This window comes from Leguminivora glycinivorella, chromosome 5 (assembly GCF_023078275.1).
Source record: "Leguminivora glycinivorella isolate SPB_JAAS2020 chromosome 5, LegGlyc_1.1, whole genome shotgun sequence".
Lineage (NCBI taxonomy): Eukaryota > Metazoa > Arthropoda > Insecta > Lepidoptera > Tortricidae > Leguminivora > Leguminivora glycinivorella.
Window position 1 is genome coordinate 729,056 of NC_062975.1, and position 27,188 is coordinate 756,243.

General features: G+C 36.9%; 1 protein-coding gene across 6 annotated transcripts in view; it reads left to right on the top strand.

Annotated features, from left to right (window-relative positions):
• Nucleotides 1-26,637, top strand: part of LOC125226253 — a 108,039-nt gene extending 81,402 nt beyond the window's left edge. For 2 of the 6 annotated variants that reach the window (XM_048130174.1, XM_048130175.1), the window contains exons 4-11: nucleotides 11,964-12,102; nucleotides 15,861-15,977; nucleotides 18,651-18,899; nucleotides 19,769-19,873; nucleotides 21,421-21,645; nucleotides 22,742-22,901; nucleotides 23,287-23,420; nucleotides 24,534-26,637. In XM_048130174.1, coding sequence (XP_047986131.1) covers nucleotides 11,964-12,102; nucleotides 15,861-15,977; nucleotides 18,651-18,899; nucleotides 19,769-19,873; nucleotides 21,421-21,645; nucleotides 22,742-22,901; nucleotides 23,287-23,420; nucleotides 24,534-24,671 — 1,267 coding nt within the window. In that variant the 3' untranslated portion in view covers nucleotides 24,672-26,637. Of the gene's footprint in view, nucleotides 1-11,963; nucleotides 12,103-15,860; nucleotides 15,978-18,650; nucleotides 18,900-19,768; nucleotides 19,874-21,420; nucleotides 21,646-22,741; nucleotides 22,902-23,286; nucleotides 23,438-24,533 lie in introns of all 6 variants that reach the window. The other 4 variants (XM_048130176.1, XM_048130178.1, XM_048130177.1 and 1 more) reach the window with 4 other exon arrangements.
• Nucleotides 26,638-27,188: the final 551 nt, after the last annotated feature.

The window sequence follows — 27,188 nt, forward strand, 5'->3', positions numbered from 1 at the left end:
TGAACTTCTGTTTTCGCAGTTGGTAGTGCAACAATCATCTTATGCTAGGGTAAACTCGCCTCATTCGGTGACACGCCTAATTCGGTGAATCAACCAAAAATCGTCTTTCGGAATAGTGTTTCAAAGCTTGTATCACCGAATTAGGCGTGTCACCGAATGAAGCGAGTTTACCCTACCCTTACCTTACCTCAATTGCGAAAAAAAATTGCAGGAAGCTTGCTCTAATATAAGTATTTACTGTTTCAATTTATCTGTATCAAAATATCCAAATTAACTGTAACACCTACTAAAATTCATCACGAAAATACTGGTAATACCACGTATACAACCAGTATTGTTTCTGCAGAACTGAATGCACGTAGCACGTGAGTTATTGCGCCGTCAGAGCTTTGTGTCGAGAACTTCCGTGTACTGCATTGAATTAGGATTAAAGAACGGAGTTGATTAAAGTTGATACGGGTACAATTCCACGGTTTTCACGTCGTATTGTAAAGGAATGTAACAAAATATCCAAATTTACTGTAAATTTTTTCAACGCCTACTAAAATCCATCGTGAAAATATCAGTAATAACATAACACGTATACAACCTACCAATATTGTTTCTGCAGAACTGAATGCACGTAGCACGTGAGTTATTGTGCCGTCAGAGCTTTGTGTCGAGAACTTCCGTGTAAGTACTGCATTGAGTTAGGATTAAAGAACGGAGTTGATTAAAATTGATACCGGTACAATTTCCACGGTTTTCGCGTCGTGTTGTAAAGGAAATTATGGTACTTTAGGCTTTTATGGTGGAATTTGGATGGTCTTTCTGTTTAGATTGGATAAAAGGTGTATGAGTTGGTGCAGAATACTTATGATTTCAATAAATAAAATAGGTACATAAGATATGTTGTATTGAATATCCTTTAAGAACTTAATATTTTTTAGAAGAAATGATATAAAATGATTAAGCTGTGATAGCATGTGTAAAAGGATTGGATCTATGTAGATAGGTAGATAACAACCAATGTTTGAATGTTGACCACAGTAAACTTTACAAATAAATTTAAAAACGGAAAACTAAACTATTCTGTCAAGAATAGTGTGTTCTGTGTATGTAGGTAGGTAAACTGTCAGTAAATTGGTATTTTGCTTTTAACAGAATTTGCTGGTTAATTCTCAAGTTTTTCTTAGGTACTTACTTCTGTGCGATTTCACGGATCTAAAAGTTATAAATGTTGTAATGGATCAACTGTTATTAAAGCATCATACAAGTTGCATGGATCATTTAGTAATATTTAAAGCTATGCTAAAAACCTATGTATAACTGTGATATAACCAATTTTTACCAAATTATCATGATTGCACTAAAACTGGAATCGAGCCAGCTGAAATGAATGAAGCCGTAATAACGTGATTGAGTAACACAGCCAATTGCCTATAACCTACGATCAATAGTAATATCGATATGTGCATAGTATGTACATGTCAATATACTGTGATATTACAGCGTTATAAAGCAATGTAGTTGGATGCATAACAATATTATTAACATAACATATAACTGTTCATGACACGGAATAATGACGAAATACGGATATTAAAGTACAACAATATTCATTTGGATTTGGGAAAGCAATTTAAGGTTAACATTTAATTGTTTAATTCGTTTATTGGTTTTCATCATTAACTAATTACCGTCCTAAATAATAATAATGGTTTCATATTTATTTATAAGCAGGATCTAGATATGAAAGGAACTGCACTTAAATGGACAAACTGAAAAACCTAATGGAATTTAAGCCCTAAATCATATTGCATAGGTACAGATAAACATAATATTGATGAAGACTCTTATTGGTTAAAAATTGAAATAAGATGTCATATATTAAAGAAAAAATGACGAGCACCACCAGTGGTGAAGGCCGGATTCGAACCGGCGTATTTAGCAATCCGGGCTCACGCCATGAACCCCTAGGCCACCTCGCCACAGCGGAAGCCGTCGGAATTTCTCTTCTATATGTCATCTTTGTAAGACTAGGCGTCCTTGACTACTTAAAAAACACAAATCAAAATATTTGTTAAAAATAATTTGTAATGATTTGTTCCCGTAGTTGCGTATTCTTATTGGTTATTCAAACGAGACATGACATGACTCCTTCCTTTCTTCTTCTTCAGTCGTTCTCTTAATGCTGAGGGTCGTGACATTATGACATTCTGTTGAAGACTAGGTCCCACTATAGGTAATAGCACCATAGCCACATGATAGGTTATTCTGACAATTATGCATTTTAATTATAAATGAAATCATTATTATTATTTTACTATACAGGGTGTAACATTAATGCTGGTGATTCATTTAAGAGCATAACCGGTATCGAATAGCGGTTACGAATACCACTTCCTTTTTTTTAAATAAACACCATGAAAATTAAAGGTACTATAGAAGGTAATGTATAAGCCGTAGGATTTATCTTCGGCAATTATGTTACATAGTGTATTTGTATTTTTATTATTTTACTCCTTTATTAATTTTAATTTTAGCCAAATTGTTTATTAAAATGCTTAGTGAATTTAAATTTTAATGTCTAGTCATAAATTTGTTTATGATTAATTTTTTTCGTTACATACTTGTAATTGTTATTTGTGAATGTGTGTAATTTAATTGTATACTGTACCTGTGGACTAAGGGTGTCTGGAATAAATTATTTGATAATAATAATAAAACTTAATGCCCTTGAACCACGACTGTAAGATTTCAACACATATGCAAATTGAATATGTCTGAACATAAATCCATTCGTATGGCTCCAAGATCGGAACTCGAGATTGGTCACGATTCCATTCCCTCCCTCCCCTCCCACCCACCCTCATCTGTTTGAATTAATACTCCAAAAGTTCTTATTGGATAGTTAAGCTAATGATATTGAACGAGATGCCTATTCTGACTGCCTTATTCTAATCCCAATCTTTTTTTTATCTGGCCCTTGTACTTAACCCTTAAATGCATAGTGATGTATATCTGCATCATGCATTTTTTGACTCTATTGACAGCATGTCAAAATTAAAATTTGAATAAATCTTTGTCAAGGTCATGCATTTAAGGGTTAACTTCAGTGTATTAAATATTTATCGACTTTTCTTTGCGTAATTTTAACTTATTTTTTTAATTCTACGTCGTTGGCAAACAAGCATACGGTCCGCCTGATGGAAAGCTGTCACCGTAACCTATGGACGCCTGCAACTCAAGGAGTGTCACATGCACGTTGCCAACCCATTAGAAACTAGTACACTCCGTTTCGCTGTGTTAAGTACACAGCAAAAAGGAGGATTTTACCAGTATTCGTTAATCTCTGTCCTTAACAAACTATAGAGCATTAGGTGCTTATTTATTATAGCTTTCAGTTATCTACTAAGGATTTATACTTACATTTTTAGATAAACATTGCTTGTCAGTACCTTAAATTAAAAATTTTGTTGATGTCTATAAACAATAAAATGTATTCTAAGTAAATTAATTGAATGCCATATTAACTAAACTGATCTCAGTATACAGTAGTATACAGTGGCAGCTCAAAGGAGCTTAAATTGAAGCATACATACATAAGCTTCAATCAGTGAAATCATCCCTGAATAGGTACACCTAGATTAATCTGGGAGGTACAGTCAACCAATTGGAACCCTATGCCACTGTAGAACTATGTCATAGTGACGTTCTACATCAGATTGTAAGAAATGTCTTACTGCCCGTCATTTTGACATGGTTGTAGAGTGGCCTAGGGTTATAATTAATTGACTGTATCCTTGCTTGCTTGGGAACAGCTTCGACACACAACAGAAGCCTTCTTGAGCTTATAGAGATATTTAGTTAATATTATATGTGAGGAAAAATGGTCTTATAATAGGCTAGTGGCTAGTTTCCTACTAGTCAAATCAGCTTCTTTTTAAGAACTGTCAAAATGATTTGCTAATATGGAATTACTATGAAATACTAAGGAGTGACGTCACGGTCAATTCATTTACTTTACATCTTTCTCTTTGACTTATTAAATAGAAATTATGTTTACACATAACTACTGTCCATATTGTTCTTCTAATTATGTGGTGCTGTTTTTCGTGCACTGCATAAAATATTTTATTTTAAGTAAGTATAGGAAACTAGCCTATTTAACTCGTTAGAAATATGAGAAGAATTTAGTATGTTTTCTAATAAGCGGTATAAAAATATCATTTCGCATAAAAAGCTGTTGAGATCGTAGGCTAATAAAACAAGCCTCTTACAAATAAAAGCTAAAATAAAACCAACAGTATGTGTTCCCATCATATAAAATAATATAAAATAATACAGCTCTATAAACATTTTATTAATCGCCTTGCCCGCATTTTCTACTGGACGCAGAATAATTCAACGCGATAAAGTTGGTTGACAAACTTGCGAACTTTTTTTAGTTTAATGCCAACTTTGTGCTATTAAGGCACACCACGAGGAAGTTTATGAACTGAAAGATAACATTTATCTTTCATTTTACGATCGACTGCGAAGGCGGCTAAAGATCCTGGAGACCTAGAAACTACCCCTTTAATACATATTTAATTTTAGAGGGTAAAAGAGAGGAAGTACTTTAGAGATTTAACATATGGCTTGGAAACTTGAAACTATGTGAGGATGGATAACATGTTTTTCTACTAAACCTACCTGTTTTTTTCCCTCTGTTAAAACATTCTGAAAGAAAATACACGCTAGTAACTTATTTTTTTAGCAAAATTAAGAATACAAAACTAATAACTTAATCAATATTTTTAAACAAATGTCACATACACCTACCCACTTAAATAAAAACAAAAATATTACGAATCCCCGTATAGCGTACTCATGTGCAGTCGTCTCCTTCATGACTTCATGCTGATAGTATGAAAGATATTTGAACTCACAGACCAAGAACACATTTTCTAAGAAAAATATGGCCAGGGGTGGCTCACTCCGCGATTCTTTCGCCGAGCTACAAGTACATGCCGGCGGCGGTCGCGCATTCGCGGCCCATTCAGTGCTGACAACCTTCGCGCGGCGCAATAGAACTCAATGTCGGCTGCTCAAGGCGGCATTTTGTGAACATCACAGCAGTGAGCATTCTGTACTTGTACCTACTATTATATTGTATTGTGTAATATAGCCTCATATTCTAAAATAAAAGGGTAATTCAGTCTATTTATTCACACGATGGAGACAAAAAAACAATACTTAATATTCGCAACGCGTACAAAACTAACTAACCGTCCATAAGATGAATATTTCAGTGCTTTCCCAGAATACTGATTAGAAAAGGGTCACGTTTATTATTCGGAATAAACTAATATGATAATATGATACAAGATAGTCTAAATTAATTGGACTATCAGAATTTGATTACTAGTCTAACGGCTTTTCTTGGAGTAATGAGAATTTTCACTTTGGACATGAAAACAATGATACAGTTAGAGAATATCACACATTAGAAAATAATGCTTAAAAAATTTATTAGGTAATTTAATCTTCTTCTTCTTCTTCAACCTAGCGTTTTCCCGGCCTAGCGCCAGGGTCCGCTTTCCTGCTCAGCCTTCTCCACTTTGCCCGGTCTTCGGCATCCTGAGGTGAGAGATTGTTCTCTTCCATGTCCGCTGTCACGACGTCCAGCCAGCGCTTCTTAGGCCTACCTAATTTAATAACCACAAAATTAAAATTTTGAAAATAACCCCGACCGTGACATAGTGGACCAATTTTTATGAAACATGGCTAAGAACACCCCCCACTAACTCAGCTTTCAAACAAATAAACTACGATGCCACAGACAGACACACACAAGGACAGACAGACAGACAAACAGACAGACAGACTGACAGTCGTTTTTGCGTCGGGGGTTAATTAAACCTATCAAATAGGTACAAAATGGTATACAAATTAGCTTAAGAAAAAAACTAAACTAATGCTTAAAATAAAATAAAAGAATTGCTTCTCTTTAATGATAAATCTTCTTTAACCTGAAAGGTTATTCGAGGAATCCTATTCTTCTGTCGTACGACGAATTCATTCTTATTATCGACGTACCTTAATACGAATAAGAAAAGAAAATTAAGTTAACGAAGCCTTCTGACATACATTTTCAGTTCATTAGACGAATTCACGCGAAGCGGCAGAAAACAAATTTCATCAAATATTTTAATGGTCTCCTACCCTAACATTTTTTGATACAGTGAGTAAATTTTTTAACATAAGGTATCTACAGCGGGGCAAATCTCGACTTGGGGGCAAATGTAACAGATCCATTTTTTCTATGTTTTACAATGTTTTCATTATTTAATAGTGTCCACCGGTTAAATATGGTAGGCGTGTTTAGTGGATACATGTAAAACTCAAGATCATAGCGTAATAAGAATAAAATGGATCAGTTACAATTGCCCCTCAGTCAAGGTTTGCCCCGCTGTACCTTACAAATTATTTTGCTCATTTTTCTCTGTCGTAGTGATACATATAAAAGGGTAGCATATAGGTAATATATTATATTAACTTTGCTTTGAAACCCTCGCTTCTAACACTCTTCGAGCCACCACGTTCGTAGTTCAATTTAGAATGTTCTGCTTCCCTGGCATCCCTGGCAAAACATTGAGAGCGCATTTTCAAAATCTTTCTTAAACTTTTACAATATAACTACTGAGCCAGACAGGAAATTATTAAAGTACCAGATTTTAGCGAGCTACTGACCTATTTCCTAGCGAAGACAGTGAATTCGAAGATTGACAACACAAAAGGTATCAGTTCGGGAGCTCGTTATTTTCGTCTTTTATCTCCAAAGGGTATCGGGCTACATCACAACGGAATTGGAACAGATTTTTATGCTCTTTTCAATCCGTTTGTTTATTATTACTTGAGTTGGATACCTTACCTTGAGTTAAGTATATTAAAAAACCTTAGATTGAGTTATATTATTTTTATGATGTGGCGAGAGGCTAGCAACCTGTCACTGCAATATCACAATTTCATTTTTTTTTCAACCCCTTGCTAGGAGTGCCACTGAAACTTGAGTAGTTTCATGTGCTCTGCCTTTTTTTTGTTTTTTTTTTTATGGAAATACAGGCGGTGTTACATGGCAATTTTTTTAAATTATAAATGGGCTTACTTATGGTTACAGACTAGCCAAAGGCAAAGACGTGGCTTACGGTGGAGTGAGCTCGCCCAGAAGATGCCTGTTCACCCTTGATTTGAAGGTTGCCGGGTTATATGAGCTCGGAGATATAGCCGCCGGCAAGGAATTCCACTCCTTGGCTTAGCTTTGATTTTGATGTTTTTCTTTATAACAAGGAACTACTTTTGAGAAATAGATTTGATGCATGAATAACCTTTTTATTTTATCTGCCACTTCGAAAGTCCAGTACCTATATCAAATTGATATTTAACTCATCAGTTGGATGTGCATTTTGTGCCGTAATCCACAAGTATTTCTTACACCTATCCCAAAAATAATGATGCTTAATATCTGTTATTCAGTAGTTTGAAATACTTGACTAGTTGTGAAGTAGATATTAATGGCCCCATCGAACTCCACAGACACGTACTTAATACCATCTCAGCAAGTATTTACTAGTCTATTTAATCAGGGAAATGCTGCTTTAGTATTAACATGTTAAGGTTCAAGTAACTAGATGGAGTCAAATAAATAATAGAGTAGTTGGCAAGTTGGTTAGTTTAAGTGCTTTAACAATTAACCTTCAATGGTCTGTTAAGACGATACAGGAGGGGTCAATTCTCCATACAAACGCTCTCGACTATTTCCTTCCTGGTTTTTGAAGATAGAGGAATAATTTTATCAACACAGATTATTATTATTTTTATCTGGACCGTTTTGATATTTTTATTTTTAAAGACGCTAGAGCCAACGAAAAATTTCCAAAAACGGCTTTTTTCATTATGGCGCAAAAAAAGTGTGGTACTCAAGATTGGTAACAATTTGCCAAAAAAACTAAACGGTCCGACAAAGACTATTTCATTGTTATTCAGATTCTCAAATTTCGTTCCGATTTATTAAGTTTTGAAGGAGGAAACAGTCGAGAGCGGAACCTCGATTTTAAAGATTTTTTTCGGAATATCTTTTAACTGAGTTGTTCTTGACAATTTTTTTTCGATAAATCTAGTTAATAACACTAGTATATTTAACTAAAATTCCCAAATTGAAAGGAGCCCCCCTTTCCATTTCAGCATTTTCGCTCCTGTATCGTCTTAAAGACACCAATCGAAGCAAAACCGAACATTGAATTTAGGCACCAAAGGACGTGGTTGGTGTGAGTTATGGATCCATTTTCGGCAACAATGGGAAGGCTTAAGGCGATTTAAGTGGACGGGAAATGAGAAAAGATGAGAAAATATTTTATACAAGACAATATAAAGTCTGAATGCACAGCAAATAAAGTTTCAGTCTAAAGTTATTAAATGTATTTCACGAGTATAAAGTTGCAGGTGGTTTAGTGATCCATAAAACTCAACGGTATCTAAAAAGCACCAGATTTTTTGGATTAAATCTTTCCAAAACGTAGGTAGAGTTTCGAGACAAACGCAGTGTAGTTAGAAATTACTTTTGACCACACCACGAACACGGTACGTTTAACAAAGTGCTGAAAATTAGATTTATATTGACCGATGTACCCAGATTACCTTTTTGATTTCCACCCGCCGTCTTCAGTTTTCCGTGATCATGATGCATGTTACTTCGTCGAAATATCGGGAGCTCGACAAAAATCTAAATGGTAATCACGGTTTACAGGGATACGACCGGGAGGTCAATATAAATGTAATGAAAATAACCGTAAATCATTCAAAACTCTTACTGAAAATTATCCTAGAAATAATTAACCGCAGGGACAGCGTACTCGTATGTCTACCTTATTACGGATTTTATTCATTCACTCAAAAAAGTATCAACAATCAATAAAAATATATAGCACCTACAGTAGTATTTTATGCAACAGGCGTTTAAAGGAGGTCAAAAAAGACGAGTGGCGTGGGTAACAATTTGAGGCGAAGCCGAAAATTGTTAATAAAGCCGCCACAAGTATTTTTTTACTCAGTTAAACACCGTTGCATACAATACTTTTTCTACGACCATGCACTTAATTTTTAATAGTTTTCTAGAATAACTTTCGTGAAATTCACAATGTTTCCTGTATTTTGACGCAAAAGTTTGCACGGTCAGCGCAGCTGCCCAAAGCCATCCCGCGCACGCGCGCAGTATCGTTATAACAATGTGTTGCCATGGTTACAGAGCCAAACAATGCGTTTTCAGTTTTTTCGTTACTGTGCGCATGCGCGGAAAGCTGGCAGACGCTGGCTTTGGGGAATAGACTTTTATTTAAGGTTTTAAAGATCTATGCACTATCCTGTAAATGACGAATAACAGTTTGGGACAGAAAAAATAATTTCACCAATTTTCACGCAACTTTAGCAGGAAAAATAGCAGTGACAATAGTGACGTCAACCTGCGTCCCGCCCACGACTCAAATTACCGTCGTCGCCACCGCGTCACCGAAGTGGTTAAAAGAAATACTTTATCACTCAATTCATCAATCATGCTCCTCGTGATTGACGAGGAAAGAGCCCGAGAAATGGTTTTTGCTATTAGGGGCTTATGATGCTTCGGTTGCGGTGTTGAATATTAAGTTACCTTGAGCATTTTATTAGTTTTGTCAGATTATTTTGTGAGATAATGTTTTTGCTTCTGCTTAACAGTTAAAGATTCTTTAGTGTCACAATTCTTTTGTTTTGATTCGTTCGATTCTGATTTAAATTTGATTGGCTGATGTTTTGTACGGTGGGTATACGAGTATATTCTTTGATTCTGGGTCGCTAAAGGTTAAAGGAACACTTGTATGAGAGAGGGAGAAATGGTTTTTGCAATTCTGATGGCAAGTACTTCAGTTGCGTTGCTGAATATAAAATTAAGAACATACTTTGAAAATTTTATTAGTTTTTAGTTTTTAGATATATTAATTTATTACATAAAATTATTTCAAATGCTATTTAAGTTCGTGTAAGAGAATCTTTCCGCTTCTGTTTTAAGTTAAAAAATATTAAGAACACTTGCACGAAAATGGGACTTCTGATACTTTACTTGCAGTGCTGAATAATTGTTAAGTTAGTTAGTTTTGTCAGATAATTTTTCAGACGACTAATTTATTTCAGTTCTTGTGCAAGAATCTCTTCGTATCTGCTTTAACGTCGAAGATTTTTAGTGCACCCATTTCAGAATTTAACACTTTCGCTACCAAGAACCCGACTGTCGGGTACACCGCTCGTAGAAGCGTAGCCGATTACATGGGTTTCCCCGTATGTAGCGAAAATGTCGTAGCGCCGCGTAGAGCCCGGTTTCGAAAGTGTTAAACAAATTACTATTACCCTTTCCTTCGTCTAGAAGCTTAACTCTATAGTTTAGTGGTATTTGTTGCCAAAACTTCAAAAACTTTGCAGCCACACTTATTCGAAAATATCGTTTATTTCCAGCAACTAAGTAACAGGGTACTTTAAGGATTAGTTCCTTTATTTTCTTCTTAACGATTAGACTAAAAAAGTTCCCTAATGCGTTTCAGATAACCATTAAATGGTTTTTTGTGCTCGGTAATAGTTTTCTCGTTCATCTTAATGATAATGCTGTTTTAGCATGCGATGGTGCCTATTTCCTTTTGTAAGTTATGTTTATTGAACATAACTGATAGTTCCTGTTATAGTTGAAAACAATGAGGTATCTTAATAAATTGTGTGAGCCACAATGGAAGTACCAATTTGAACGTAAACTAGCGTTAGAATAAAATTTGAGTCATGATAATTATTAAATTACATAAATGAAGAAAACTATATTTAGCATCATGTAGTTCAGAGTTGCATAAAGTGTATCTACTCAAATGCATCATAATAATAAGATGTTATTACGTGCATACTAAAGCCTCCGCCATACTTGTAGCGTTTTGATAGCGTAGCGTTAGCGGAGCGCAATGATAGCGGTTAGCGCACTGCTATCATTGCGCTCCACTAATGCTCCGCCTACGCTCTCAAAACGCGCATGTGTGGCCGAGAATTAACATGACGGATCCGTATAAATATTTATCCGCCCGTAAATTCTTAGTTCTGGCATAAAAAGTTGAACTAACAGAGGAGCCAAATGCATTAAACGACTAGGACGCAAGAGTACAATGCATCCGGCAATGTCCACTAATTTGCGTACGTGATCCGCCGTTGAGCACGAAGTCACGACGTGCATATAGAAGAGTTTTTATACTGCTCTTTACACAATTAGCTTTATCGCTATATCCTTTGAATCCTTTTGACTTTGCCCGTGTGGAGACGGGTTAAGAATTTTACCACCCCCTTTCTTCCCGTGGGTGTCGTAGAAGTCGATTGTGGGATATGGGTTAAATTAGTTTATGTGCTCTGCCTACAGTGCCTACCCCTTCATGGGATACAGGCGTGATTGTATGTATGTATGTATGTATCCTTTGAAACTGCTCCACAACTTTTAAATTTTGATGTGAAATTTGTGCCTTTAAAATGGCTTTTGTTTTGTTTGATTTATTGGACTGCTGAGATATTTTAAGTTGGTTACGCAAGAGATATGTACATAAACCTCTCAGTCAGAGTATTGATTTGCGTCGATACTAACTTGTTACATACTACTTTTACTACCACGATCTTGGCGACAAACGTTCCACGACCCACGACACGTGTTGCTTGCGCCGTGGGATGAAGTAACGTGATGCGGCATTGCCATAAGTTTCCTAAATTCATCAATATCACTTAAGACTGATACATATTTTATTTCGGTCCTTGAAAGCCAAGCCCTTGAAATGGACTTCACCCGAAGTCTGGCAAAAACGCGCTACTTCTGTTTGTCGTAGGTCATTCCTCGCACAATAGACCCCCTTAGCCTTCTTCATTCCATATGTTAAACATGTTGTTTTTTGTTGCAGGTGGTCACACGGGCTCCTATTCCACCAAGCCATCGTGGACTGCGCCCGCGCCGCTATCCTGCTCCCGCTTGGTATCGCCGTCTTCCGCTGTCAGCCAGTCTACAAGTGCTCGCTGGTTGAAACTGCTTTTCTACTATTGGTATGTAAGAGATGAAAATATACGAATGCATTTTTGGAGAAGCTAAAATAGAGGTAGTTCACCAAAGTACAGTCCTGAACCAATATACCTGATATCCTCTCTACTGCGATACATAATTATAAATACTTAAAAACGTAGAAACATTTCAACTGAGGACTAAATGTCTTTCCTACACTGAGGTAAGTTCCTGGCCGAGATTAGAATACTAATTAACGATGTATTTAATTTAAACTGTAGAAGAACTCAAACACGAACAGACACCACAATGAGAGTATAGAACGGCACTTAAAACTAAAACCTCATGCACGAAAAGCGCTTAGGTAATATTTTCCAATGAACAATGTAAATCCGTGAAAAATATTCATAGCCACACACCAAGGCTTTAATTCCTTTCTGCAGCGATGGGAATTAATCCCTCCATCAATCGATCGGTTGCATCGAGCTTTCCTGGGTGCCTAGCCAACGTGCCACGTTCACGCTTCGTATATCTTTTTCTCTCTTATTCGTATTCATATGACAGAGCCAGTTTTGTTGCGGCACGCGTTAGCGTTTGATAATTTGTCTACGGATTCTGGTTTTTAAGTTTTATGAAAACTTTTACAGTTATGCGAAAGTGCTATAAGATATTCTAAGGCCACGGTCGTTTTCACCCGCCGCCCGTGGCGTGTAGCGTCCGATGGAAGACGCTGGATGCCGCCGACAGCATATTTATTGCTTCAGGAGGAGGAGGATGAGGATTTTTTTAAAATATTTTAATCTTTTTTTTATTTAATATTATTTTACTTTCTCACACTTTATGTTTCAAATTGTTGTTTTTAAAGTTTTTGTCCTGTGCATCGTACAAAATAATATTATATTTGACTAGCTCGATCAAAATATCGTCTTTTTCTTTGGTGAATTTCTTCATATTGAGCCAGCGTCCACCCGCCGACATGCTTCAAAATAACTAAAGACGCGGCGGCCAGCGGACGGCAGTCGCGTACGGCGGGCGGACGCCGGACGCACTCCCAAGCACTCCCCAACACACTATTTCAGACGCCGCGGGCGACGGAATGCTTTTAACCCATATATGCCCATAGGGTCGTTTTCGTACTCGTACTACTAGTACTCATTAAAATAAGTAAGAGAATGAGATTGTCACCTCAAAAAATAGGGGAAAAATATATGTGTTGGGCACAATATGGGTTAATGACCAACTTTAGTCAATTGTAATGCTTTTAGGTCAGTCCAAATAGGATAACTTTTCCGCTAAGTAATCTGATGAAATTTTCTGATGAATTTCGATGGTGTTGACATAAAAAAAGTTTACATCTTTTTCATCGTTCCGTCTTAACAGACTATTTTATTTAATGTCAGGTAGGTACATATTGGTCTGAACCTCTTTTGGAAAAAACAAAAATCCTATCAAAATGTTAAAACATAATTCGCCTCCGGAACTCCTGATCAAAAGACGTCTATTATTTCCACTGTGACTCGTTAAAACTTTTCTTTGAATTGAAAACGATTTCTGTTCGCACAAACCTAACGAACGTTTTATGTAATGGATAATAGCTGCGGTATTTTTTTTAAATGACAAATTTATGTCATCTGTATCATCCACATCCTTTGTTACATAAAATTCATAGTCAAATAGTCATCATCTCTGATTTTTTTCCTATTTTTAACTCTTGTATCATTGGTTTTGATTGCGACTCAGTTAATATGTGCAAAAAAATTGTTTAGGTAATAAGATTTTCTACTATATTTTATTCTGTTATATTATAACTTATCTGTTATACCAGCGAAATTATTTACTTAAATAAAAAAGGTCGGAAGGATGAATGAACGGACGTCAGACATTGGAACTAACTCATCTCTCCTTACCAATAATTCTCAATTACCGAAGTTTAGGAAGAATATTGGAAATATATACCAATAATTCTCGATTCTTTTTAGGAGGATAGTAATAAATGTATATGGCAATGTAGATAATGCTTATTATTATTATTAGAGTCTGCCTAAGACCAAGTACAGTATGTTTGACAAGTGCCTCTCACATGTGCAGTCTTATTTGAATTTCTGATGCCGCACATGTATGTGCCTTTGAAAACAACTGCCTCCGTATTCTAAGCTGCTTGCTTATGGCACTGGCATAAGCAGTGCTAAACTTAACTATCGGAGTATGTAGCCAGGGTTAGGTAGATAGCAGATTTTCATTAGAATGTTGTGAAAAATGACAAAATACAAGTATGTGTGTATAAGTTTTACTGTACATAAAAAGCCCAAGAAAAAGTTACAGTCATTATTGACTTAAAGTAGATAACTTAAAAGAAAGAAAATGTTATAAAATTGCGTCTCATGTAAGCGAGTCTTCTAAAATTTTTATGTACTTAATATCTTAAAACTTGAACTAAGACCTCAAATATAAAAAAATGCCTTAAAAATTAACACAAAACCAGCATTTCTCTCTGTCACTGCTGGTATAAAAGAACCTTGTAGCAATTTGATATCATCAATAAAATCCGAGGTTAGAAAAGTCCTGCGCCGTCAAAACGAAGCGAAGAATTATTCCCGGCCTGGACTTAAGTGCTCTTAATGTGTCCACTTATAACTTCTCGACAAAAAATTCTGCGTTTGTCTTTTGCCTTCAGCTTTCTATTGTCCGAACGTCATTCGTTTTGGACTAAATTTTCTAACTCATTTTATAATGTGAAAAGATTTTGTTGAATTTAATTGGTTTGTGTCAAATCAGGTGCGCAGATAAGAGAGACAATTTAGCATTTGGTCATACTTTAAGTTAAATAATACTGGACTTTGAGTAAATAGTAATTATAATTAAATTCGTCAGCTGTATTTGATAGATTTTTTTTTAACACTTTCGAAACCGGGCTCTACGCGGCGCTACGACATTTTCGCTACATACGGGGAAACCCATGTAATCGGCTACGCTTCTACGAGCGGTGTGCCCGACAGTCGGGTTCTTGGTAGCGAAAGTGTTAATAGGAGTTTTTTGATAAATGTTTGCGTAATCTTAAAAAAATAATTAGTTCTTCAGTTCCAATATATTCTGTTTTCTAGAGATCCTTTGACAACAAAATAAGATATTCTGCGCATTCTAAGCTTTGGACTGAATGAAAAAGTCATTTACTTCTAAGCGTAATTACTTTTTCTGTAATATTTGTACAGACTAAACATTACGTTTGCGAAAGAGGGACCCTAGTAATTACAAACGACTTTTTAAAGACTAAATAATACCGAAAATAAATTGCTTTGACATTCCAAAATATTTATACCTATTTGATAAATGTAAATATGTTAAGCAAATTCCGAGAAATATTACGAGAATTGTTCACAGGTGTCCTAAAAATACAATAACAGTGTTTTGTCTATTCAGAAAAATCAACCATAGGCCAAAGCAGAAGTTAACAGTCCAGTGAGAATTACTAAACCATAAAATTAAAATTTTGAAAAAATCCCCGACCGCGACATAGTGGACCGATTTTCACTCCCGACTAACTCAGCTTTCAAACAAAAAAAAAACTAAATCTTAATCGGTTCATCCGTTCGGGAGCTACGATGCCACAGACAGACACACAGGCAGACAGACAGACAGATAGACAGACAGACAGACAGACAGACAGACAGACAGACAGACAGACAGACAGACAGACAGACAAACAGACAAACAGACAGACAGACACGTCAAACTTATCGTTTTTGAATCATGATGGATGGGGGCTTACTTCATGACCTCGTCATTGATATATCCCTTGTTTCAGGTAACGGTGTCAACAGTGAATATGCTGACGACGGTGTTGAACGATAGCCCGATATTCCCGGAGAACGAGGAGGAGCAGGCGGACTTATCCGCGCCCCTGCTGATGGACAGCCCGCAGGTTAGACATAGATTAAGTATAAGAAGATCATACCATCCCATACATTAAAATGCGACCGCCTTAGAACGCGCATACACTACACCACTCATAGATGGCGCCACAAAAAAATCTCTTGTAGCTTTCGATTATACTTGTAGATGGTGTTAAAATATTCGAACCCGGGACCGCGGCGTAGCAGGCAGGGTCATTACCGACTGCGCCAGACCGGTCGGTTAGATTATATTAAAGGCGTTTCCACGCAAAAAGTCCTGCTTTGCTGTCAAGGAGCAAGCGGACTTATCCGCACCGCTAATGACTAATAACAGCCCGCGTGTAAAATTATATTAAATCTGTTGGTTTTTGCTTAGTCCTTTCGCCTTTGTTTGCTATAAACGCTCATTGACAATGTGCGTAGCCAAATGCGCAAACGCTCATGAAACGCTCACGCTAAATATCTCTTTCGTAGCTGTCTATCTCTATCGTTCTTGACTACATTTCTGCGGCGTTTCGATGGCATTTCGTTTCGCAGCAATGCCATTCGGCTACGGGGCCTGGTCAAACGTAAGTATAAACATGTTCTTGCAAATGGTAAGCGACAAAGTGGGACATTTCACGTCTAATAATTATTAATCCCAAATGAAATTGTAATTGTCTATAAAGTCTATGTGTAAATTGCCAACTTAAAAACACCTAACACATTTTACATGTCACACATTTACCCAGGCATATTTTTAAGATTTTGGTTTAGACAGGCCGAATTAAATATTGTCACGTTTTGTATTCTCTGGCACAAACAGCTTTAATAAATCGACTTGTCTAAAAAGTAATTGTTGGTGATTCAATTACAAATTCAAATGCCTTAGCTTCTCTTTCTGCGCGTAAAATGTTTGACCCCGTTTTCAGTGTAACAATATGAGTACTTACTTATGACGCTCTCACACTGTGCTGTTATAAATGTTATAACATGGTGTGAAAGGGACAGCAAGCCATCGTACCATCGCGCTATCCCTGTCACACCGTGTGATAGAAAGATTTCCCAGTGTGGGAGCACCATAGGCAAGTACTCATATTGTTAAACTAGGTTCTATTTAATTCAATGATTTTAAAATAAAATTAAAACAAACTTGAATTGCTTCATCTCATTTTACATTATTATCAATGTTTCTCATTATTATCTAAAGAAGTAGGAGATTATATCCGAGAGCCTAATGGACATGCTCGAGTAATGATCAGCCCGGGATGAGCCATCAAGCCGGTAATGAGCGAGTTTACGGCGCGGAGCAACACGATCATAATGCATCGTTAACACTTTCGAAACCGGGCTCTACGCGGCGCTACGACATTTTCGCTACATACGGGTTTCCCCATGTAATCGGCTACGCTTCTACGAGCGGTGTGCCCGACAGTCGGGTTCTTGGTAGCGAAAGTGTTAAAGCATGGATGGCGGTATTTCAAAAGTCGTGTACAAACTTCAATTAGCCTTTCTTTTTGTTTTAACCTGATATTTGGAATTGTGTTGAAGTTGGTTATGAAATAAAGAAGAAATATGAAATAAGTAAGGGCGTGCGACTTTCGATCCGGAGGTCGCGGGTTCGAACCCGTACTAATGAGTTTTTCTGAACTTATGTGCGAAATGTCATTTGATATTTGCCAGTCGCTTTTCGGTGAAGGAAGACATCGTGAGGAAACCGGACTGATTCCAATAAGGCTTAGTTACCCTTCGGGTTGGAAGGTCAGATGGCAGTCGCTTTCGTAAAAACTAGTGCCTACGCCAAATCTTGGGATTAGTTGCCAAAAAGCGGACCCCAGGCTCCCATGAGCCCCCAAATGCCGCGATAACACAAGGGGAATGAAAATGGAAGAATATTTTTAAAAATATTTTTTTTTCTTGCTATTAAACTTGTTTTTCCTAAGTAGCCATAAAGTTGCTAGTCAAGATCCATGGATACTGTTTTGCAAAATACAAAATGCCTCCCATATTTTTTAAGACTTTTCACGCGTTTTCCCTACAGGAAAAATTATAATGATCAACAGAAAACCGTGTCTGAGTGAATTCGGAATATTAAAAAACCCCTCGTGTAATTTAATTTGTTTTGTTATTCGTTTACTTTGAGAACAAACAATGAAAATAAAGTATCATCGAGAGCGTAATAATAACATTTTTTGAAACAGTAAATTTAGATACCTTTGTATAATTAAACCTCCGTTTATTTATTACTAGCTTTTGCCCGCGGCTTCGCTCGCGTTAGAAAGAGACAAAGAAGTAGCCTATGTCACTCTCCATCCCTTCAACTATCTCAAAAAATCACGTCAATTCGTCGCTCCGTTTTGCCGTGAAAGATGGACAAACAAACAGACACACACACTTTCCCATTTATAATATTAGTATGGATTGTCCTTAAAAAAACTCTTACCTATTACAAATCACCAAATAGGTACATTGTAAATGTTCATGAATATATAATTTTACTAGAGACTGCTTCTAGCAGCAACTGCATTTTCCAAGAGGCCTTAAACTAAACCATAATGAACCACAATTCAATTTCAAGTGTGAAAGTCGCGGTGCGAACACGTCGTCCCTTCTGTCACTTCAAATTGAAATTTAATTTGGAGCGCGTCGGGACGTGAGACCACAATGTCTACCGTCGGAAATTAAAACATTTTTATACCCTGATCTTTCTTCTTTTGTTTTAGTGCGTCCTCTTCGGCACATTTATGATCTGGTTCGCGTCCATCACGATCAACCTGGGCCCGACGTTCCTGTCGGGCGCGCTAGCGGCCAGCGCCGGCCACTACGGCTCCTACGGGCCCTCCCCCTCCTGCCCCCTCGTCCGGGGCCCCTTCCGACACTACGTCCTCAACGCCCTCTGGATCGGCGTCAACGCCGTCTGCGTAGGACTCACGCTCTTCCATCTCAAGAAACTCCACAGGGACCTCACCAAGGTTTGATAACACTCATTTTAGGTTGAAGTTCTTCCAGCGACGGACAATGGCATGGAGAAGGCTACTAGCAGGATAGTCGCTTAGTATGTTTCATTTGCGTTGTCATGGTCATTATCATTGTCGATGTAGACTTCTCCATGATCATTTGACCATATCACTTGTTAATCATAATCGTCATTCACAGCTTTTAACGAATTAGTGATAGTTTTTGTTTCAGTGACACGAAAAATGGTGTAATTGTAACATATTTTAGTGGAGAAATGCACTATCAGTAACGACCATAGGATTTATAAATATAGTAGACATCTTCGTAACAAAACTTACCTCTTACATCATGCGATAGTCGACAAACACCAACGCTGGAGTTAGGAGTTTTTGGTACTTTGCCAATACGCCTCGCACCACAAATAAGATTTAAATTCTCACGAGTCAGCTTATACTAAATGGATGCAAAATCGGGTGGTCAAGAGGAATTTGCCGAGTAAAGTTTTAGGAGCTGTGCGGAATACGGCGTCGGAAGTTTATAGGCTTGTCTGTTATTTGGCGATACGAGTATAATAATAACTATACCTACCACTGTTTCTCCATTTAGATTCCTAGCCATCTATATGAATCCTGAAGTTTCCTGACAGATTATTCAATTTGGTTTTTCGATATTGTTTTCATATTTTATGAGGTAATTTGCTACAACTTAGATTATCTATACTTCCAAGTAGTACTTTCAGAAGTACTTCCAAATTGGGATATCTAAGCAAAAAATTATGGCTCCCGCAAATATCTCACCATCAAGTAACAGAGGAGCCTATACCTTCAACGGCTTTAACCTGCACACCGCACAGGGGGGATAATGTAAATGTTATCGCATGCAGGCTAACGTAGAAGCAGTGCGAGTAGCTGGTCTAGTGACCACGCTTGTCAGCATGGCTGGTGACAACAGGCGTATGGACTCGCTGCCTAACAGCGTCGGACCGAGGGTAAGTACCTACCGTGGTAGACGCAAAGCAAGGTTGAGAAACTTCTCATTCATACTTACCTGGTTGTAATTTGAGTGAGGGAGATAATACAGTGTGCCTCGGTGGTTAGTTTGCTTTGCGTCTACTATACCTAAACTAGCATGCTCCATCAAAGCAAGATCCTCACGATCACGCTATGACGTAATCGAATCGCACTTGGTCTAGCATCTGTTTAAAAATTCCGGAGATATATTTTTTGGTGTAGATGAACTTAAATAAGCTCTAAATCAGAATAAACTAGACATTGTAGGATTTGTTGGATATAAGTAAACGATCTTCTACTTTGATACTTAAATAATTCCTCTCTTAATTAATCTAAGGTTAGCTGGAAGAGATCCCTTAAAGGTATAAGGTCGCCTTTGTACACAACCATTATAATTATTCACTGTATACGTATTTGTAATTTGTTCTGTTCAATAAAGTGTTTACTAAATACTATCTACTACTACTACTAATTCTATAGTTGGCAAAACAGTATTTTATGACACATTTTAGTCAGTAACTAAAGTGAATATGTAGTATTTATTGATAAATATTATGAAAAAAGTACTGATATCGTGAAATAACAATGTAACGTGAATGGTTTTTTTCTCTCTTCGTTTTCGTGAGGATCTCGCAAATAACCTGGGGCCTATTGCATAACAATTTACAACTTGTATTACAAGTGGAACTCTCTTTCTTATAAAATGAATTGGAGGGGGACTACCGCTTGTAATATGAGTTGTAAATTGTTATGCAATAGGCCCCTGACTGCCTTCTTGTCGCATGCGCACTCCTAACATTAACCTATAGCTGCAAATGTAGACTGCACTGTAGATGTATATCCCTTGGTATCTATTTTAATGTCTAGCCGCGTGAAGTTTTACATAAAAATACAATAAAATCCAAAGTTTAAAAATTTTCCTCAAACCTCAAGATTCCTCTTCTAGAGATTGAGTGCTCGCTTAAGGTATTTTTTTCTACTTTTGAAGTTAGCAGACTCATGCGGCTAGACTAGACTTTTTTGACTTTTAAAAGTTAAACTATGACACTTTAAATAAAACATAACATTTATAGTATCCGCTTTAATATTTAAACTCTCCCAATTTAAATAAAGAAAGTATAACCTTACTTACCTATTCACATTTAATTCAACTTTTCTCCTACACGCCCTTTACCTATTTTAAAAATTCTTAAATAAAATTGAATTCTAAATTAAGTAGCTTTCCGCTTTAAAAGAAATCCTTAAATTACAATTTAAAATTTACACGTCCTTCCGCGAACACTAAAGTTTGCAAACTGCGGACATATTTATCTTTTACTACAACAGACAGAGAAAATATGTCCCTATGGTCCTCCCACACTAGCTGTTATCAATGTTATATAACATTATATAACATAATTCCTGTCATAGAATGTTATGTAACATTTATAATAACCGTTGTGGTGTGGAAGCAACATTAGTCTACGAACTTCAGTGTTCACGGACCTAAAACCACACTTGATGCTGATACAAGTTCTTCTTATAGACAGTAGATGGCGCGCTCGCGGACGGGCAGCGCATGCAAAGCTCGAACCTGCCGCTAGGTGGCGGTCGCCGCCTGCGGGGGTACCTGGCGCGGGTGGAGCGGGAGGGGGTGCGCCGCGTGCGCATGTTCGTCGTCATCACTGCGGCGTACGTGCTGTTCTGGGGGCCGCTATTCATTGTGACACTGCTGCACCATCCGATGCTTACGTCGCATATCGCTTATGAGGTACAAATTACTATACACATTTATTTTAATATACAAATTTCGTCTCATTTATATGGTCATTGAGTTGTCGTCTTAATAGTAAGCAGGAGGTGACATCAACTTTAATTTTAAAATTGCCCAAGTTAGCTCGCTGGATCAAATCCGGTCCGAAGGACGAAAATTACCGCACAAGTTGTTAATGTTAGGTTGCACAAGTTAGAAACTAGTTATGCATAAATGTGATTATAAAGAAATAAAACAGTGCGTGGAGTCCCTCCGCGCGGAAGAAGTGAAAGATCCGAACATAACCTCAAAACATCTAGTCAAGTGTTCACGTTTTTGCGTTTAGTTACGTCCATCTTTTTACTGTTAAATATTTTACATTGTTATTTGCTCAAATTATTAAAAAAGAAACTTATTTTGCACTCGATCTAAATATAAAACACACACATTCCAACCAACCATTCCACCATTCAAAACCATTCTGGGCATTCCTGTCCTGTCACAGATTGAGTGAATAAGTGAATGAATGGAATGAGTGAGTCACTTTAAAACAGAATGATACGCGCTGAGTGAGCGCCATTCTACGCAAAGTAACAATGACTGTGTTACGCGCTGTCAGTTGGAATGGAAGTCACATTAGATTAGAAGTTTTACTTCAATAAATTTATTGGCAACTATTAGCATTAAATAGTATGTATAAATTAACTATATCCTCGTAAGGCCCACCATAGTTAGTTTTCCCATTTTGAATTTGAACCTTTTTCTATAAATAAATGGGTAAGATTTTTGTTTGTTTCAAAAATCAATGTAACAATTGAAATTCTACTTTATCCAGTTCATGGAAGGTTCAAATTAGATTGCAATACTATGTACATTGTAATGTACATTGGGCCTTACGAGGATATAAATAAACGATCGTTTTCAGTGCGCAGAAATCACAGATTTTCATAAAAAAACATATTGAACTAGGTATCGATGGTTTATTTATAAGATTCATCAGCTTAATTAAGTAATACCGATAGTACTGTACACGCAGTTTATTTTATCTATGGTTTTTCATCAGCATAGATTACCTACCATTTGCCACTACATCGTACCAACCTTTCATCCCTAGATGTATTTCCAAATCTCGCTGCACATCTCCTACGTGCATGCTGCAGTGAATCCTCTGCTGTTCATGGCCCTGCACCGCGCGCTGCGTCGAGCAGCGTTGCAGCTGTGCTGTGGCTGCTGCGTGCATTGGAGCCAGTTCGTTCTGGCACTGACGGCTGCTGGTAATTTAGTCTAATTTATAGTCTTTGAAGATATTCGTATGTTAACAATATCTGAAATAATAGATATGATAATCAATGAAGCTCAAAAATTCTGGTGTCGACGACGAAGTTATTTTTGGAAAAAATTATCAGAAGAGGAATATAGGTCGTTTTGAATTTTAAGAGGCACCTGTCACTACTACAATAGTGCATTACGATACAAGTGCGGAAAAGAGGAAGTTCGAAACGAGTGACAACAAATTAAAACACGAAACAAATATAATTCATGTTTGACTTCCGTACCAATCAGCCGTGGTTACTGTGCCTTATCTTAAAAAACTGAGCCGCCAGTGCACTCTCCCTTTCAAGACCATGTCACATCCATATCTATTTTTTTTTCTTTCAGCTCAGTCCCCACTGGCCCCAGCCTCATTCTCCCCCGCCGCGGCGTCACCGGAGCCTCCCCCCGCGCCCCCGCCGCCAATGGCGCCCCCCGCGCCGCCGGCGGCCCACGCGGTCCCCGCGCCTCACACGATGATGGTAATTACCTCTTATATGTAAGTGTTGACACCGTAATACGTGGTTTACTCACTCGCACTGCCCCGCACGAACCCTTAGGCGGAATCCCATTTGTGTGCCATTGTGCCTTACGTTTTTAAGATTTCTCTCTTATTGGACTTTTTTGAATACTTACTAGAAAACCGCAGCGTCTAAAAACAAAGCGCTACACAACGAACTTAACGAAGTTAACGAACTTAAGTAGAAGAGAGATATTAGTGAATTGTTCCTTCTTTTACTTTTAACCTGCCTGTGTCTGCCGAGTGATCTTGACTCGAGCATGTCAAAACCCAATTCTTCAAACTACAAAAAAATATTTTTTGACAGAACTTTGACCAATCCGAATTATTTGCTATAAATTGGCAATAATATACTGTTGTTTTATTTAATAATCAGGGTGCGTAGCCGAATGGCACAAACGCTCACGAAACGAAACGCTAGTAGATATCTATCCCTATCGCTCTTGCGTATTGGCGCGACAGAGCCGGACTACGTTTCGTTTTCGTTTGGCGTCGGAGAAATGCCATTCGGCTACGGGGCCAGTCCTGCAAATGCAAACGTTTCTATTAAATGTGTTAAATTTTTAATTATTCTAGAGGTACAATAGTGCACGTATGAATAGGATTCCTCCCGTAGTTCCCTCGCGAGTTAGACACGGAAGATTCGCGGTGTTTTTGGTCCCTTAGGCTTTTTTCCAGAGTTTAGCGACAAACTTGACATTTATCTTTTAAACCTTAAAAGAGTAAAGTGATCTAGACAATCGGCATCTTGTTAATACTACCAACACATTTCAAAGAAGTCTCAGGTTTGTGTTAGCTGTGCTTTTTGAAGAAGCTTATTGGACCAATAACTTTCTTATAATTATGGTAAAAGAAACTGCATGGAGACATTTGGAAATATTATCTCAATCTGAGGCAGTAAGTCTGACGATTGCGCGAGAAAAAGAACAACGGTAAAGTCACCAAGCAGTTCCAAGAGTAATAACTCTGATTGATCCGACTATGAGCTTCAATTCTTCTGTGATAGTGGCGTTCCTATTAGACATCCCGTAGCTACCCTACTCTAAGTTAAATGATCTCAAAATCTCGATCTCAGAGTTGGGAAGTTGAGGAGTGTGACGCTGAGAGTATGTCGAGTGCGCGTGTGCAGGGAGACGAGGATATGATGGGGGAGCCGTGGAGCGGCGTGCGCCGGCCCCCGCGCTCCCCGAGCCCCCTGCTGCCCGCCATCTAAGCCGACTCGGCCATCCTGCGCTGTGCCGCGTCCTCGGCCGACACGGCCATCCTGCGCTGTGCCGCGTCCTCGGCCGACTCGGCCATCCTGCGCCGTGCCACGTCCTCGTGAGCCACACATATCCGCGCTGCACTCACTATCAACCCTGTCCAAATATCTATGTAAATATACGTGAAACATCAACGAATTATGTGTACATAGTTAGTAAATTAGCGGTATGTAGTAGTTTCTGGTTTGCATATAAATAAAGGTTTTTGACCAGACTTGCAACCTTGATTATGGTGAATAAAGTGCAAAGTTTTATTAAGATAAAAACTAATACGGGACTAATTGCTTATTGACAAGTGCACCTGAACCTGGAATTAAACTTGTTATAAGATTGTAACCAAAATAAGAATTATTGTGTGGCTATCCTATCAGAATAATTCTTATTTTTTATATTCGGACTAAGCATTTAAAGCACAGAGTAAATAAAGTAATTAAAAATTATGAATGTTTATGGTGTATTCGATTAATGTGTGTTCTTATTCTATAACTTAAGCACTTAGACAAAGTTTATAGAGATCTTATTGTATCATAAACGTATGTAGGTATTTTAAATATTATACACTTGTAACGTTTTATGGGAAGCTCAAATTCTAAACATGAGAACATACAATACATCTCAATCATATGCACTAGAAATAGTACCGACTGGAATCGGTAATAGTCTAAATAAAGATTCTATTTTTGTTAGTGAATGCAATCTCCTATTATGTAAGCATAAGCAATATGTTCTCAAGACACCAATTAGATAGGGAGTGTAGTTTATTAATAAAGAAATATATTTATGAGAATTATGAGTCTCCGTCTATCATATTGTTTTAAACTGTTGTTTTGTAAATACTAAATGATACTATATCTACAATATATAATCTAAAACAGTTCAATTATGAATCTATAACTATTATCCGTTTTCAAGTTATTATTCGTTTGATTTTTCTTGTTAACGTGAAATTATCACTAAAACTCTGTTGATTGTTAACATTTATCTACTCAATGTAATTTTTATGCATAAAGACTGACTAATTTTATTTTTCTGTTGAACTGTCCTGTACGTATTCCTATGAACTTATGTAAGTATACTATCTTAGTTTTAAATATCAAATATATTACTCATTAAGTCACTCTTAGAGTTAAGTTACTATACGTGTTTTCATTTTCATGTAGATATGTAAGTATCTTCTCTATGTTGTGTTTCATCAGCCAACCGTTCCTTAATTAAAAAACCTTTAAATTCAGTTACTTACATATAAATATTATTTAGTGTCACACTTACACAGCGTAAGGTCTTAAACATGGACAGTATCACAAACTTGATCTATACAAATCACTGATGGGGTAGTATATTTGTATAAGATTAGTGTTTGACAAATTAGTCCTTGAGGAAATGATTTCATAAATATCGATTTGTGTTTAAATTAATACAGGTAGATCGGTGTAGTACCGGAATGGTCTCTTATGATATTGATTCAAATGTGAAGAATCTTCAGAATAGTGTCAATATAATTATTTTTAGCTACCTTCTTTATCCAAAAGGAGGAGGTTCTTTATTAGGTTGTGAGTTTATTTAAGGATGTTCACCGATTATATTACTATCAGTATGCTCTACGTTTGTTTTTAAATGTTTTTAAATACATGAAACTTTATAAACAGTAGAATAAAGTATAATTTAATTGCATAGAATTATACTTTATAAAAATCATTGTACATAGTAAATAAAGAGACATAAATCGTCCTGTTTACATTTTCATATTAATTATACAATTTTTTCTATAGTTTAATGTACCTATGTTAAACGTGTCGCAATGGTGTATAATTGTAAGGACCTATGTCTAAAATAAAATGCCAAATTAAGAAGATATTATAAAATCGTGTTCTTCACGTAATTATTAAAATGAGACTATAAAAAGACGAAATAAAATGATTTGACTAAATGTGGTTTGTGTTTAATTTTTAACCGACTTCAAAAAAGGAGGAGGTTCTCAATTCGACTGAATGTTTTTTTTTTGTTTTTTTTTTTTTTTTATGTATGTTACTCAAAATCTCCGAGAATCGTAGACCGATTTTCAAAATTTTTTTTTTGATCGAACGGGTAACACCCCGACATGGTCCCATTGACACCAAGTCGTGGTCTGATGATGGAATCTTGGAGAAATCGAGGGAACTCTTCAAATGTTATAGGCACATGTAATGTTTTTTGTGTATTTTTCAAAGGTGCACCAGTATTTGCGTCTGATGGTAATAATTTTATGTGGCTGAGCTGATGATGGAAGGTCAACTCCTCAATGGTTAGGAGTTAAAGGACAATTCTTTCACTACTGTACATATATTCGGACTGATACATATAATATCACTAGGAACCACTAAAAATCAACAAATAAATTAACTTTTTAACAAAAAATAAAACCGCCTTCAAAAAAAAAGCGTGTTACAAAACACGGAGAAACTAAAAAGCCAAAAATAATAAACCTTCGA